The sequence below is a fragment of the Oncorhynchus masou genome, chromosome 21 (genome assembly GCF_036934945.1).
Source record: "Oncorhynchus masou masou isolate Uvic2021 chromosome 21, UVic_Omas_1.1, whole genome shotgun sequence".
Classification (NCBI taxonomy): Eukaryota; Metazoa; Chordata; class Actinopteri; order Salmoniformes; family Salmonidae; genus Oncorhynchus; species Oncorhynchus masou.
The window spans coordinates 28,658,923-28,674,025 of record NC_088232.1 but is presented as its reverse complement, the minus strand read 5'-3'; the positions used below and the strand labels follow the sequence as shown (position 1 = coordinate 28,674,025).

Below are 15,103 nucleotides of genomic sequence, written 5' to 3'. Positions count from 1 at the left end.
GAAGGATTTAGTGAGGATATGTGATTGTCTCTGCTTTTTGGGTGAGGGGTCAGTCTAAGGGTGCTAAATAGTCTGTATGCTCTTCTCCTTATCCCCTGTCCTTCATCTGCTCTGATCTAAGAACGCAGGAAAGGTGTGTGTAAATAACATTAATACGAGGTCGGAGACAGGGAGGGGAAATCTCTCTAGACAATATAGAGGCAGCCTACTGGTCCATTATGGTACCTGGCAGGGGGGTTTACGCCAAAGTGGGTGGTGTAGACTTTGTTGAGTGAAATGAAGTCCTCCATGTTCCTCACATACAGGTGAACCAAAACAATATGCTTCAGCTGCCAGCCTCTCCTCTCCAGCTCAGCTACACAGGACAAAGACACCGATTACAGATACACACACACAAATATTTGTCATTGTAGGGAGAACACAACCTGTTTAGGTTGCTCAATGATTGTGTTGATACTTGGGAATGCACATTGAGCTATGTTTACCTTGACATAGTTCTGAGAGTCATGGTTTTATTTCATCCCATGCATTGTACACAGCTCCCTTAAAGAGCACAGGGAAGGCAAGACAGGGGGCTTGAAGCAAGGCCTTTCTCCCCCTTATAATATGATCTGGCATCAAGTTTGTTTTCCTTTGCCGACGCTGGCATCTCAGAGCACTTCACACACTTCACCCTCATACAAAGAGGTTCTCCATTAAATATTAACTCCTTTAATATTGTCTCTGCGCTCTGAAGGCTGTTCAGCCACGTACCACCATTAAATATGCTTTTCATCTTTCTACCCTTCCCCCCCCCCCAATTCAGATGCACCATTAAAGTGTGCACTTTTACAAAAAGTTCTGCAGGGCGAAAAAGAGCTAACCCACACAGCGTGCCTGTGTAAGTGTGTGAGAGTGAGTGTCTGTTTGAAGAGGAGCGGGGTGTACTCCGCTCTGGGTTCATTTAAATTGTCTGTCCATTCCGTCCCTGTGATGGACAAAGCAGCTGACACGTGGGCCTCTTTAAACGCTTTGCCTACCAAACTTAAAAAGAGCATTTGTGAATACAGAGCTGATCGCTCCCCTGCTTTTTGCTCAGGCCCAGCCTGCCGCACCTCTTCAAGTGCATTTTGCTAACAACAAGGAGAAAGAAAGGTGTCCTGGGAACAAAGGAGTTTTCCCCCTTCGTTTTCTCAATTGTCTGGTTTGAGGGTTAAACCTCGCAAAGGGGTTACAGAGCACTGTCCACCACTCCAATATCCCAAGCACCAACCACTCCAATATCCCAAGCACCAACCACTCCAATATCCCAAGCACCAACCACTCCAATATCCCAAGCACCAACCACTCCAATATCCCAAGCACCAACCACTCCAATATCCCAAGCACCAACCACTCCAATATCCCAAGCACCAACCACTCCAATATCCCAAGCACCAACCACTCCAATATCCCAAGCACCAACCACTCCAATATCCCAAGCACCAACCACTCCAATATCCCAAGCACCAACCACTCCAATATCCCAAGCACCAACCACTCCAATATCCCAAGCACCAACCACTCCAATATCCCAAGCACCAACCACTCCAATATCCCAAGCACCAACCACTCCAATATCCCAAGCACCAACCACTCCAATATCCCAAGCACCAACCACTCCAATATCCCAAGCACCAACCACTCCAATATCCCAAGCACCAACCACTCCAATATCCCAAGCACCAACCACTCCAATATCCCAAGCACCAACCACTCCAATATCCCAAGCACCAACCACTCCAATATCCCAAGCACCAACCACTCCAATATCCCAAGCACCAACCACTCCAATATCCCAAGCACCAACCACTCCAATCCCCCAAGCACCAACCACTTAATACATTCTATATTCCTGATATCACCTCTAGTAAAAGCAGTCCTGAACCTTCTCTTCCCTCAATAGTTCTAAATGTTTATTTGATTGAAGCGAACATAGATTATTTAGGGTTAGGGCATTAGCCTGAGTTTGTGACATATCACTAGAGTTCCTGAGAACCCAAATCATTTTCAAGTAGCCTTGGGAACGTTTTACAAGTCTGTTTTTTGAACTTGTGATGCACTAGTTTGCAGCATCAGAGTTACAAACTAGTTTGCAGTCAGTATACTTTTCCCCCAGTTTTGCTGTACTGAACTGCACCTTGTAGCAGAGTGAATGCTGTATTGGTCTGACTCTGGATCCCTGGGTCTGGGCTGTGAAGCCCGGTGATGCCTGAGATCCACTGGTAGCCCCTGGAGCTTTTAGGTGAGCAGGACGGGAAGTCTGGAGGGAGAGATATGTTTTGGAAGATATGAAGAGTATTTTTAACGGCAAAATCATATGTATACGACAGCTAAGTAATACTTCATTCAGAATTATGGACAGTATGGACCGTAATAAAACATGTCATTCCTAAACAGTCATAAATGTATGCTCTTAGAACGACAGCTCTTGTCAAGTGATCACTCAAAAGAGCGAGCATAATGACACTGGCCACATGACACAGAGCACGCACACACACACACACACACACACGCACGCACGCGCCTCACCACGGCCCCGATGACAACTAAGGTCGCCATTTGATGTAAATTCTTCCTGGATGTCTTCAGCTTGATCAGCCTCCTCAGTCATCTTGTCAATGACACTCTGGCAAGGACAACTACCGAGGGGCAAAGCACTCGCCACCGGGCCCTGCAGTAAAACACCAGCAGGGGATACATCAAGCCAAACAGACACAGCCCCAAAATCACATAACGACACACAACCAGAGCAAACAACCAAACAGAGCACAATTTGTTTTTTCAATAAGCCGCCACTACACAGGCTAGGCTATGTATGTCACTATGTTTCTGACGAGGGCCTAGCCACAAATAACTTCAAGGTGAATGAATATGAAACAACATGCTAACATATTCATGAATTACACCAAGCAGGGAGGGGCGGCAGGCGGATGGATTTTCTGATACTGTAAATTCAATCATGCCGGCTGTCACTCTTCTTGACTCCTAGCCTTGCTTTGACATGCTTTGGGTTTCACCACACTGGTGTTTTATTCATTTGTTTATTTACAACTTTGCCTCCATACCCTCTTCTTAAATTAAAAAAAAAACATTAGCATTCTCAACGCCGTACATATTACCTGCCAAATTCCACCAGGGCGTAAAAAATTTAAATACATATTTCAAATGTTCTTAGCAACTAATCCCCCCTCCCCCTTCACCCCCACCTTCCTGCTGTCAGCTGCATTTGGCCATATGATAATCAAATTAATTATACTGCAGCCCCTCTCGGTTGCTGCCAACACAGGGAGGGAAAACTGAGGGGCAAATGATGGAGGGCCGTGATGTCCCCACCCCCTGTGTTGCCCACCGCCCGCCCCAGTGCCGTCTCCTCTAGTCCTCTAGTGCTGGTGTCAGGGCTGATCTGTCACCCTGATGGAAAGAGCTTTGGACTGCAGCATGAGGGCAGGTTCTCCTCTCCCCTGAGTCCCAGGCCCAGGGAATCTCCCTGCTCTTCCCGCAAACAGCGACCCAGGGGGGGTTGTGGGGATGTGTGTGTGTGTGTGTGTGTGTGGGGGGGATGGAAGCTGGAGGGTCACCGGGGTTGAAGGGTATGATTTCTGTCCATAATAACACACACACACAAACACACACAAAAACCATACCCTGGAGCACTGGCCTGCTAGGGGCCGCTCCCACCCGTGTGACCCCTGTGATCCCCTGTGAACCCCCTGTGAACCCCCTGTGTTCCCCCTCACACACAGACATACACACAGATTAATGCAGCTCGTACAGCTCCTCTCCTCTACGAGATAAAACTCTCATCCTCTTTGTTCCAAGTTGGTTCTTTCGCTCGCCATTCTTTAATGGTTTTCTTTATTACAAATACAATGCATAGAGTAACTGACAAAGATGCTGTTGTTTACTAAGCTTGTGGCTTTTATTTAGTTTCCCGCCTTTCTCTTCGTCACTGGTTATAGGCTCCAATCCGCTAAGATAATTAGTGGCGACCAGACCAGACCACTGTAATACTGTTCAACGGAGGGGCTGTTGTGTTACACACAACCTTATCTGACATCATAGTTAACTGTGTAGACCTAGGTTGACCAAATCTAAGGATACATACACTTCTTAGTCCTCTTCTAACCTACCAGACCAGAGGCAGCCAGAAGGAAACCAACGAGAACAACGTGAAAAGTGACATGAGTCAATCCAATGTGTTGCATGGGTACATACAGTCAATGTGCAAAAACCCAGGGCATTATCCCTATGACTTTATCCCCCAACCTTTACTCACCTCTACCATTCCTTACTCCGCTCCATCCCCCCGTCCCTCTATCCCCCCACCGTGTTCGCTTAACCAGCTACCGGAATCCTAAATGCCTTCATTTGAGCAGACATGTTTATTAAGCCAGGCCTAGTTTCAGGCAGGACTGAATATTGCAGATGTCAAAGTAGGCCATGTGGGGCCAGAGGTAGGAGCAGTGGAGAGATGGGAGGGAGACCCTCTAGAGGCTGATCTCTCCCCTGCCCCACAGTGCTTCCCATCCATATCACGCATCAAAAAAGCAACTGTTAGGGACTGTTCAATTCTATTTATTTTGTCTATGAGTGACTTCTGTATCAATGGTGTGCAAGACAAATGTATTTATGTTAATATCCTTAATATTATAAAGTAAAACATTGAATTGCATTTACATCTTCAACTGAAACGACTAAACGCCGACACAAAAATAGCCTAACTCTGCAAGAAGGAAGACTTACATTCACCTTGTCCTCTGTGTGCATCATGCTGAAGTGCAGGTAGCCAACCGGAGCAAAAGCATCTGCAGAGTGGATCACTGTCTCCATAGCATCACTGCAGAAAGAGGAAAAAAATATTATTAGTATATACATTCTTGTCTGTACATTCATTTCAAGAAAGATACAACTTTCAATGCTGGACTTACATAACAAGTCTCTTCTTGAACAGAGGACAATCGAGAGTAAATGTCTCGTACTCGCCCCCTTCTCCACAGACATGGACTCCATACTTCTCAGAAAGCTGTCCAACAAAAACAACATGTTCATAATCATTTCATTTTAAGATCCAGCCTAAAAGCCATCACTTTACTCTAAATCTAAATGTTTGAAACACTAGCCAAAACATCACTGTTGGTCATATATTGAGTCTTTAGATTAAACTCAATGATGCTAAGAAAGCAGTAACAGTTTGAAAGCCTACCACTCTTTAGTAAGTTCATTCAAGGTGACATAAGTATATAACAAAGCCAGATCCAGCTTGGTGAGGTAATGCTCTGACCTGAGTTAGATAGGGCTCCATGTCAGCCAGAGATTTCCCCAAGTGTTTCTCAGGATCCAGCCCTGCACACGTGAGCGTGCCACACACACACACACACACACACACACACACACACACACACACACACACACACACACACACACACACACACACACACACACACACACACACACACACACACAGAAGAGAGAGAGGGAGGCCTGATCAGGGACAGAGAACAGTGATTGAAGATGACAGGCGCTGATGCTTTACGGGCAGTCACACAGACACACACGTAAACCTCCACACTGGATCTATTTATTTGACTTTGCAAGTAGTGTACACAGATCTCTCCGGGTAAGGGTAACAGTTTTCAGTCTCAGCGGGGCGAAAAGAGAGAAGCACCCCTCATCTGGTTCCCTTTGATAACCTAAACTCTGAGAGAGGGAGAGAAAGGGAGAGAAAGGGAGAGAAAGGGAGAGAGAGATCCTGTTTATTTGCCTTCCCACTCTCCTTCCTCTTACACGGTGCATGGAAGTGACTCACAGGCCCTCCGCTTTGTGTGGGGCAGCAGAGAGAAAACCAGGAGGAAGAGTGCTGTGTCTGTTCACGCAGCCAGTACCCACCAGTGCCACATTCCAAGAACCCCATTACCTCTTACTTCAGTCTCTTCGTCCTCATTTTACTTCAGATCAAAGCTTAGAGAACAAATAGACCCCACATTTGAATGTATAAGCCAGGCAGTCACTCAATTCTTAGAGGTCCCAACATTAGCCAGTAATAGCCACCATGGCCGTTTTAATGGCTTAGCATGTCAATTAAGTTGTAGTACTTGTGCATTAAGGGCACTAACAGTCTGTGTTCCACTCTACCTAAGTGTCTATGGTTTTATTCTCTGTGTGACACAAAATCCTGCGTCCACCTGTCAAACTTTTTCTGACACCTGTTTCTGATGAAGCCTCCTTTCCGACCTTTAGCTCTTTGATGAGGAGGCTGATGAGGCCACACGATATCTCCTGAGAACAAACAACTCTGATCCTCAAGTAAACAAACAATCTACTTATGGTATCAGCCCAGGTGACCCTACTTGCTCTCAACTTCAAACAGCCAATGAGACAGCATGTAACTCAGCAGACACAACAAAGACAAACAGCCAATGAGACAGCATGTAACTCAGCAGACACAACAAAGACAAACAGCCAATGAGACAGCATGTAACTCAGCAGACGCAACAAAGACAAACAGCCAATGAGACAGCATGTAACTCAGCAGACACAACAAAGACAAACAGCCAATGAGACAGCATGTAACTCAGCAGACACAACAAAGACAAACAGCCAATGAGACAGCATGTAATTCAGCAGACACAACAGAGACAAACAGCTAAACATCAGACGGGAGTAAAGGTAAAACCAGGTGAACACCGTGACCAAGGAGGCTTCATATAAATGATCCTAATGTGGTTTCCTGTTCATGCTTGAGCCTCAGCCAATCCAATCTAGCTAGCCTATCTGATTCTATAGCCATGGAGACTACCATAGACAAGATTAGCAAGGCTATGTTCAGCTTCATGTGACTGCGAGGCTTTTTGGTGGCTCACTTAGTTTCACCCATATCCAATGTCTTCTCAGTGTGGCTTTTCATACACAGTCTGACACATTAACAAGCAAGTAATTACCTACAGTATAACAAACTGATATGCTATTTTGACATAAGTGCCAACACAACAAACACCATAGTATTCTTTTCCAATATATTTGGTTATCAAAACCTCAAAACATTCATTATCCTATTCAAATGTATTTAATCCTGCTCATTTACAAGTTTCTATGCAATTAGAAGGCAAAAGTTAATCATAACATGAGAAACTATATTCTCTTTCTGTCCGGACAACCTCAAAAGGTCAAGGTTCGATTCCCCTGTAGCTCTGGGGAGGGGCATGCAGCATCCCAAAGTGGGTTTCAAGTTAAGTCTCAACTAGGCCTCCCAAGCCTCCAATGGTCTGGCGATGTGAAGGAGCAAGGGAAGACCAGGGGGGAGGGATGGAAGGAGAGAATGAGCCAGGCCCTTGTTCTCCACCCAGGGGAGCTGTGGCCTTAATTAGTATGAGAATATCTAATCTCGTCACCCTCTCATCTTAACCCCGCACAAAGGTAATAAGAGAAAAAGCATTAAAATTCAATCCCATTTAAATATCCTTTTTAATTAGTCATGCCTTTTAACAAATTTTAATGATTGGCTTCAAATTGCTGAGAGGATGTCGCTTTTTTAATGTGTTCATTAACTTTGCCTAGCCTTAAATAATATATGATACATGATTTGATATTTACAGGGAGGGAGGTGGCATGCGCTTAGGGATGTGCGTGACAGGAATGCGTGATAATATACCATACAGTATATAACTATTCAGACTTGTGATGCCAATCTTCCAATGACATAAAAGTAGTTTCATCTTTATGAAATTCCCCCAGTGAAGGAATAATGGCAACAGAAATCTGTTTATCTTCTACTTGCTGAACCATAAGATAGGCCTAACTGAATACTGGACACGTTTTGTGAGTGTCACTCAGTGGCTACGTACTGTGAGCCCAGCCCACCACATTGTTACTGTTAGCTTCATCCAGCAATCTTAACACTGCACTCATTTACATGGTCTTCACATCCCCATCTCCTCTCAACCTGTTTTACAACCTGACCTAAACCCAATTACATAACCTCATTATGCCACATTAAACCCAAATAAGCCCACTGGAAGCTGCCATTTGTCTGCCGCCAGAGACAGGTTGGCCACACTTTAAGAGAGGGAAGCTTTCCTGGGAGACAAAAGGAATAGCTGGCCCTTAAAAGGCTTTTTATCCCGTATTATCCTATAAAACCGCAATTAAATTCAGTGAACTTTTAAAAGCAGAGAGTGGAGTAATGAGGAAATGCATTTTAAGGGGTACAGTGTTCACAAAATTACTCTGCCAAAGCTTGAAATTAGCCCTAAATTTGCCCTATTTGAACAATGACGTCAGTAACATACTCAAGACTATCATAGTGACATGTAAAACTTTGCAAATGCTGTCTAAAAATGTGTGTTCTGTAAATGTATTGATGGTTATGCTGTACACAAAAACATAGTATGGAAAGGACACTATCATATCCATTACTACCTGCTTATTAGACTACTACAACAAAAACATTTGAAATTATGCATAATAAACTGATCTTTGAAACAAAATGTTTGAAAAAAAAGGCAGTGTTAACAGAAAGGGGGTTCTCAATCTTTACTGGTCTCTCTTAGACCAACAGTGGGGCAAAAAAGTATTTAGTCAGCCACCAATTGTGCAAGTTCTCCCACTTAAAAAGATGAGAGGCCTGTAATTTTCATCATAGGTACACTTCAACTATGACAGACAAAATGAGAAAAGAAAATCCAGAAAATCACATTGTAGGATTTTTAATGATTTATTTGCAAATTATGGTGGAAAATGAGTATTTGGTCAATAACAGAAGTTTCTCAATACTTTGTTATATACCCTTTGTTGGCAATGACAGAGGTCAAACGTTTTCTGTAAGTCTTCACAAGGTTTTCACACACTGTTGCTGGTATTTTGGCCCATGCAATGCAGATCTCCTCTAGAGCAGTGATGTTTTGTGGGCTGTTGCCGGGCAACACGGACTTTCAACTCCGTGCAAAGATTTTCTATGGGGTTGAGATCTGGAGACTGGCTAGGCCACTCCAGGACCTTGAAATGCTTCTTACGAAGCCATTCCTTCGTTGCCCGGGCGGTGTGTTTGGGATCATTGTCATGCTGAAAGACCCAGCCACGTTTCATCTTCAATGCCCTTGCTGATGGAAGGAGGTTTTCACTCAAAATCTCACGATACATGGCCCCATTCATTCTTTCCTTTACACGGATCAGTCGCCCTGGTCCATTTGCAGAAAAACAGCCCCAAAGCATGATGTTTCCACCCCCATGCTTCACAGTAGGTATGGTGTTCTTTGGATGCAACTCAGCATTCTTTGTCCTCCAAACACGACGAGTTGAGTTTTTACCAAAAAAGTTATATTTTGGTTTCATCTGACCATATGACATTCTCCCAATCTTCTTCTGGATCATCCAAATCCTCTCTAGCAAACTTCAGACGGGCCTGGACATGTACTGGCTTAAGCAGGGGGACACGTCTGGCACTGCAGGATTTGACTCCCTGGCAGGGTAGTGTGTTGGCTGATGGCTGGCTTTGTTACTTTGGTCCCAGCTCTCTGCAGGTCATTCACCAGGTCCCCCCGTGTGGTTCTGGGATTTTTGTTCACCGTTCTTGTGATCATTTTGACTCCACGGGGTGAGATCTTGTGTGGAGCCCCAGATCGAGGGCGATTATCAGCGGTCTTGTATGTCTTCCATTTCCTAATAATTGCTCCCACAGTTGATTTCTTCAAACCAAGCTGCTTACCTATTGCAGATTCAGTCTTCCCAGCCTGGTGCAGGTCTACAATTTTGTTTCTGGTGTCCATTGACAGCTCTTTGGTCTTGGCCATAGTGGAGTTTGGAGTGTGACTGTTTGAGGTTGTGGACAGGTGTCTTTTATACTGATAACAAGTTCAAACAGGTGCCATTAATACAGGTAACGAGTGGAGGACAGAGGAGCCTCTTAAAGAAGAAGTTACAGGTCTGTGAGAGCCAGAAATCTTGCTTGTTTGTAGGTGACCAAATACTTATTTTCCACCATAATTTGCAAATAAATTCATTAAAAATCCTACAATGTGATTTTCTGGATTTCTTTCCTAATTTTGTCTGTCATAGTTGAAGTGTACCTATGATGAAAATTACAGGCCTCTCATCTTTTTAAGTGGGAGAACTTGCACAATTGGTGGCTGACTAAATACTTTTTTGCCCCACTGTATATAGTCAGAGCCAATTATTTCAACAGCAAAACCTTGTGTATACTTTTTACCCACTGGCAAAAGCCTAAGCACCCTTCATCAAATGATTAATGTAAACCTCCAGCATGAGTTACCTTCTTAATTTAAACTAGTTGTGTTCTCCTGCTCACTGTCCTTGGCAGTGCTACATTGCACCTAATGCCAAATTAAAACCTGGGAGAGAGATTCTAGATACGGCCAATGCCAGAGCCGAATATCGCAGCCGTCTTAGGATCTGGCATGTCTGCCGACTGACAGCTTGGCTTTAATCCCTGCCTTCAGAGAGAAAAGGGAGAGAAAATTGGATTCAGGATGTGAAACATTTTAGCTTTTAAATGCATGAAATAAGCATCTCCCGCTAGAAGGTGAGCCGCGTCAAGCCTTTGAACAGAGCTCTCAAAGACCTTAGTGAAAACAATAGCTGTTCAGTATCACCTCATCTTACAGGGGGAGAGAGAAAGAGAAAGGAAGGGAGGAGAGATGGAGGGATGCTGCCACAAACAAAAGATGATAAGATTGAGGTTATATGTGAAATGCGTCCAAGCTCTTATCTGAAATTCAATGTCTCTGAGAGGAATAATAGGCAGGGTGAATAGAGTAGCACCCACCTCAAAGATGGAATCTGTTATATCCAACAAATTTAAATGAAAAGATATTGTGGGCAATTAAAACCTTATCCAATGTATATTGCAAGGTTTACACAGATGTTGTCCCTGACGTTTAGGAAAAGACACTAACTGACAATAAAGAGGAGGTATCAATGATACAGAATGGAATTCCATCTTTCCTTTTGCATTGTTTGACTCCAATAGGTGCCATTGACTCTTGATGTTTAAATTTTTTATTTTTTTATTTAACCTTTATTTAACCAGGTAGGCTAGTTGAGAACAAGTTCTTATTTGCAACTGCGACCTGGCCAAGATAAAGCATAGCAGTGTGAACAGACAACAGAGTTAAACATGGAGTAAACAATTAACAAGTCAATAACACAGTAGAAAAAAAAGAGAGTCTATATACATTGTGTGCAAAAGGCATGAGGAGGTAGGCCAATAATTACAATTTTGCAGATTAACACTGGAGTGATAAATGATCAGATGGTCATCTACAGGTAGAGATATTGGTGTGCAAAAGAGCAGAAAAGTAAATAAATATGAACAGTATGGGGATGAGGTAGGTAAAATTGGGTGGGCTATTTACCGATAGACTATGTACAGCTGCAGCGATCGGTTAGCTGCTCAGATAGCAGATGTTTGAAGTTGGTGAGGGAGATAAAAGTCTCCAACTTCAGCGATTTTTGCAATTAATTCCAGTCACAGGCAGCAGAGAACTGGAACGAAAGGCGGCCAAAATGAGGTGTTGGCTTTAGGGATGATCAGTGAGATACACCTGCTGGAGCGCGTGCTACGGGTGGGTGTTGCCATCATGACCAGTGAACTGAGATAAGGCGGAACTTTACCTAGCATGGACTTGTAGATGACCTGGAGCCAGTGGGTCTGGCGACGAATATGTTGCGAGGGCCAGCCGACGAGAGCATACAGGTCGCAGTGGTGGGTGGTATAAGGTGCTTTAGTAACAAAACGGATGTCACTGTGATAAACTGCATCCAGTTTGCTGAGTAGAGTGTTGGAAGCTATTTTGTAGATGACATCGCCGAAGTCGAGGATCGGTAGGATAGTCAATTTTACTAGGGTAAGTTTGGCGGCGTGAGTGAAGGAGGCTTTGTTGCGGAATAGAAAGCCGACTCTAGATTTAATTTTCGATTGGAGATGTTTGATATGAGTCTGGGAGGAGAGTTTACAGTCTAGCGTAGCCAGACACCTAGGTACTTATAGATGTCCACATATTCTAGGTCGGAACCATCCAGGGTGGTGATGCTAGTCGGGCGTGCGGGTGCGGGCAGCGATTGGTTGAAGAGCATGCATTTAGTTTTACTAGCGTTTAAGAGCAGTTGGAGGCCACGGAAGGAGTGTTGTATGGCATTGAAACTCGTTTGGAGGTTAGATAGCACAGTGTCCAAGGACGGGCCGGAAGTATACAGAATGGTGTCGTCTGCGTAGAGGTGGATCAGGGAATCATTCAGGGAATCCATTCTAGCAGCAAAATTGACTATTTACATTGACTCCCCCCATTTGTTTTGTACACTGCTGCTACAAGCTGTTCATTATCTATGCATAGTCACTTCACCCCTACCTACATTTACAAATGACCTCAACTAACCTGTACCCACGCACACTGACTCTGTACTGGTACCCCCTGTATATAGCCTCATTATTGTTATGTTATGTTGTGTTACTTTTTATTATTATTTTTACTTAGTTTATTTGGTAAATATTTTCTTAACTCTTCTTGAACTGCTCTGTTGGTTAAGGGCTTGTAAGTGAGCATTTTACGGTAAGGTCGAAACCGGTTGTATTCGGCGCATGTGACAAATAAAGTTTGATTTGATTTTATATCAAATACTGCTGTTTCAGTTCATTGTGGCAAGCTGGGCCAAAACAGTTGATCATTGAACCTTTCACTAAACTCATAACATTGTTGAGAGATTTATATGACTGAACTGGCCCCACAAGGTCAGGTCACATGAGCCAATAGACAGGTAAAAAAAAAGGAGTCTTGTTACTTGGCATGTCAAGCCTAAATGACTAATCCTCCACGTTCTTTTGTCTTTCTGTTGTTAGCAACTTTCCATCCCAACGTGATGGAGGAAAGGAGGGGTGGGTGGGGGTCTGTGACCTGAGTCAAGGTTAAACTGTGCAACCTGAGGCTGACGGTTTAGGGTTTACTGTCACTGTGTTAAAGTTGCTTTAAATGTTTTCATCACAATGCTTTACTGTCAGTGGTACATCAAATGTCAACAGCAAATTATAGCACTGCTTGCTTTTCAAGGCTAATTTGGTCCCGGCCACTGAAAGGACAATGGAAGCAGACTTGACTTTCAGAAGAAAACATATCTATTCCTCTGCCTTCAAAGAAGTTTGGTGTTTTTGACAGTAGACAAGACAACATCGCATTTCAAATAGACAATTGTCAACCAACCATTTGGTCTTCTGAAATAACTAAATTAGTCTATGGTTTTAAACTGGAGCTACAGTATGGTCTTCAGTGAATGCAAATCGGTCCATGTTTAATTTCCTCATAACACAAAGGAAGGCCGAGCGCAAAGGGTAGAGCTCAGCTCACAATGTGATAAAAGCTTTCCGACGGAGAAACGCAGATTTCAAAAATGGCAATTATCGCTAAAGCTGCAGAGCAATTAGCTGCTGCAGAGAATGCTGAACCTGCATGTGCACCCACACACACCAACACTAATCAATCAGTTAACTAATTACATTAATATTTAATAGTGGCATTTGGAATTGCCAATTATCACTTGCAAAGGAGAGAGCGGTTGTGCTGTATGTGAAAACATAGAGGACCCAACTCAGGTAAAACTTAATGATCATCCAATACACATTTACAGAATATTTTTATTTGGCTTTATAATATTCTGCTGTGCTCAATATCTTAAGACATGCAATAGCCTTCACTACATAGGATATCAGGAGACAGAAATCTGACAATAATCTTTTTCCGTCTGTTCTTACTCTCTTTTCTCTCCAACTAAAAAAGCAGTAGGAAATGCGGTTTACCATACATTTTTCACCTGTCTCTCTAAGTAGGCAATGAAGGAACATTACACTGAAACTACCACCCAGTATCTATCCCTTCATCCCCCCCCCCAAAGAAAAACCTATCTTGCAGACAGTGCCAGATGAACCAAAAGCATCTCTAACATCGCAGCATTCTCTGTCATTTCAGATGTGGCTTTGACCTTTAACCCTGAGAGAGCTGTTATTATCTCTTCCTGAGGTCTACGAAGGCAAATCCCCCTCGCCCCCTACCTCATCCCCTCAGGTACACCCATCTGTCACCCAATACTCCCCCAAACAGCACACCTCGCTGCTCAGACCTGCTTCGAACCAAAGCTGCAATTATTTGAGTGGTGCCTTAAAAGGGCCTGAGGCGCTCACGGCCCCATTAAATTCTCTCATTTCTAATTACCCCTGCCTCGGGACAGGTGAGGAGTCAGGGACCACGATAACATCTTCCCCTTCTACCTGTAACCAAAACACTAAATACACACAAACAAACACACACTCACAAAATGAATGTGTGGAATTTTCTTTTAGAGGAGTAGCCTATGTGTTAACAGAAGGGGTTGAAAGCTTGGCGGTATGGTGCCCTGGTCACTGGGGGACTTAAGCTTTTAAGGTGAGGTGTTTTCTCTGGCCGTGAATGACTTTGGGCGGTAATTTGAAGGGACTAGCGATGCTGGGGCGATAGCAGAGAGCCGCAGCATACAGCAGAGCAGCATTCCTGGGCCAGACACAAAGAGGCTTTGTCTCGGCGACCAAATGTAGATGACGTTGTTTTAAAAAGCCCTGCATTAGCATAATTACTATCCTCGCTAACATTCTCCAGGTTCATTGCGTTCAAACAGGGTGGAAGAAAGGACAGTGTGATCATTGACATCAAAGGGAGAAGAAGTAACCCAAGTGGAATACACAAGTCAAAAGCATGTGTTAGATAAAGCTAGAGAAAGGGACTTCACTTGGAGAACATAATGATTACACATTTACTTTACGGAGATGCTAGAACACAATGATCTTGCCAGTAAAATTATAACAGGCTCCGAATTGGATTCTTGCAATTATCTCTCTCTTATAAAAAAAAAATGAAAGATTCAAGTTTGAACAGGGGAAAAGACTAATAACACTTCAAACTTTAAAAGAAAAAGAGAAATAGTCATAGATACGAAGACTAATAATGCAGGTAAATGAGGAACGACATTCCAACAGTGACCATTTCAATGGTGTTGAGAGACATCTAGAAACCTGAACATGTCACAACGTTCAGTTCACTAGGTCATCAGT

The 15,103-nt window shown here is 43.6% G+C and overlaps 1 protein-coding gene across 3 annotated transcripts in view; it reads right to left on the bottom strand.

The window, feature by feature from the left end:
• dph6 (diphthamine biosynthesis 6) overlaps positions 1 to 15,103 on the bottom strand; it is an 88,371-nt gene that overhangs the window by 46,306 nt on the left and 26,962 nt on the right. For 2 of the 3 annotated variants that reach the window (XM_064927975.1, XM_064927973.1), the window contains exons 6-11: positions 5,303 to 5,364; positions 4,950 to 5,044; positions 4,765 to 4,858; positions 2,551 to 2,692; positions 2,159 to 2,281; positions 226 to 355 (exon numbers count right to left, since the gene is read on the bottom strand). In XM_064927975.1, coding sequence (XP_064784047.1) covers positions 226 to 355; positions 2,159 to 2,281; positions 2,551 to 2,692; positions 4,765 to 4,858; positions 4,950 to 5,044; positions 5,303 to 5,364 — 646 coding nt within the window. The remainder of the gene's footprint in view (positions 1 to 225; positions 356 to 2,158; positions 2,282 to 2,550; positions 2,693 to 4,764; positions 4,859 to 4,949; positions 5,045 to 5,302; positions 5,365 to 15,103) is intronic. The other variant, XM_064927974.1, reaches the window with a different exon arrangement.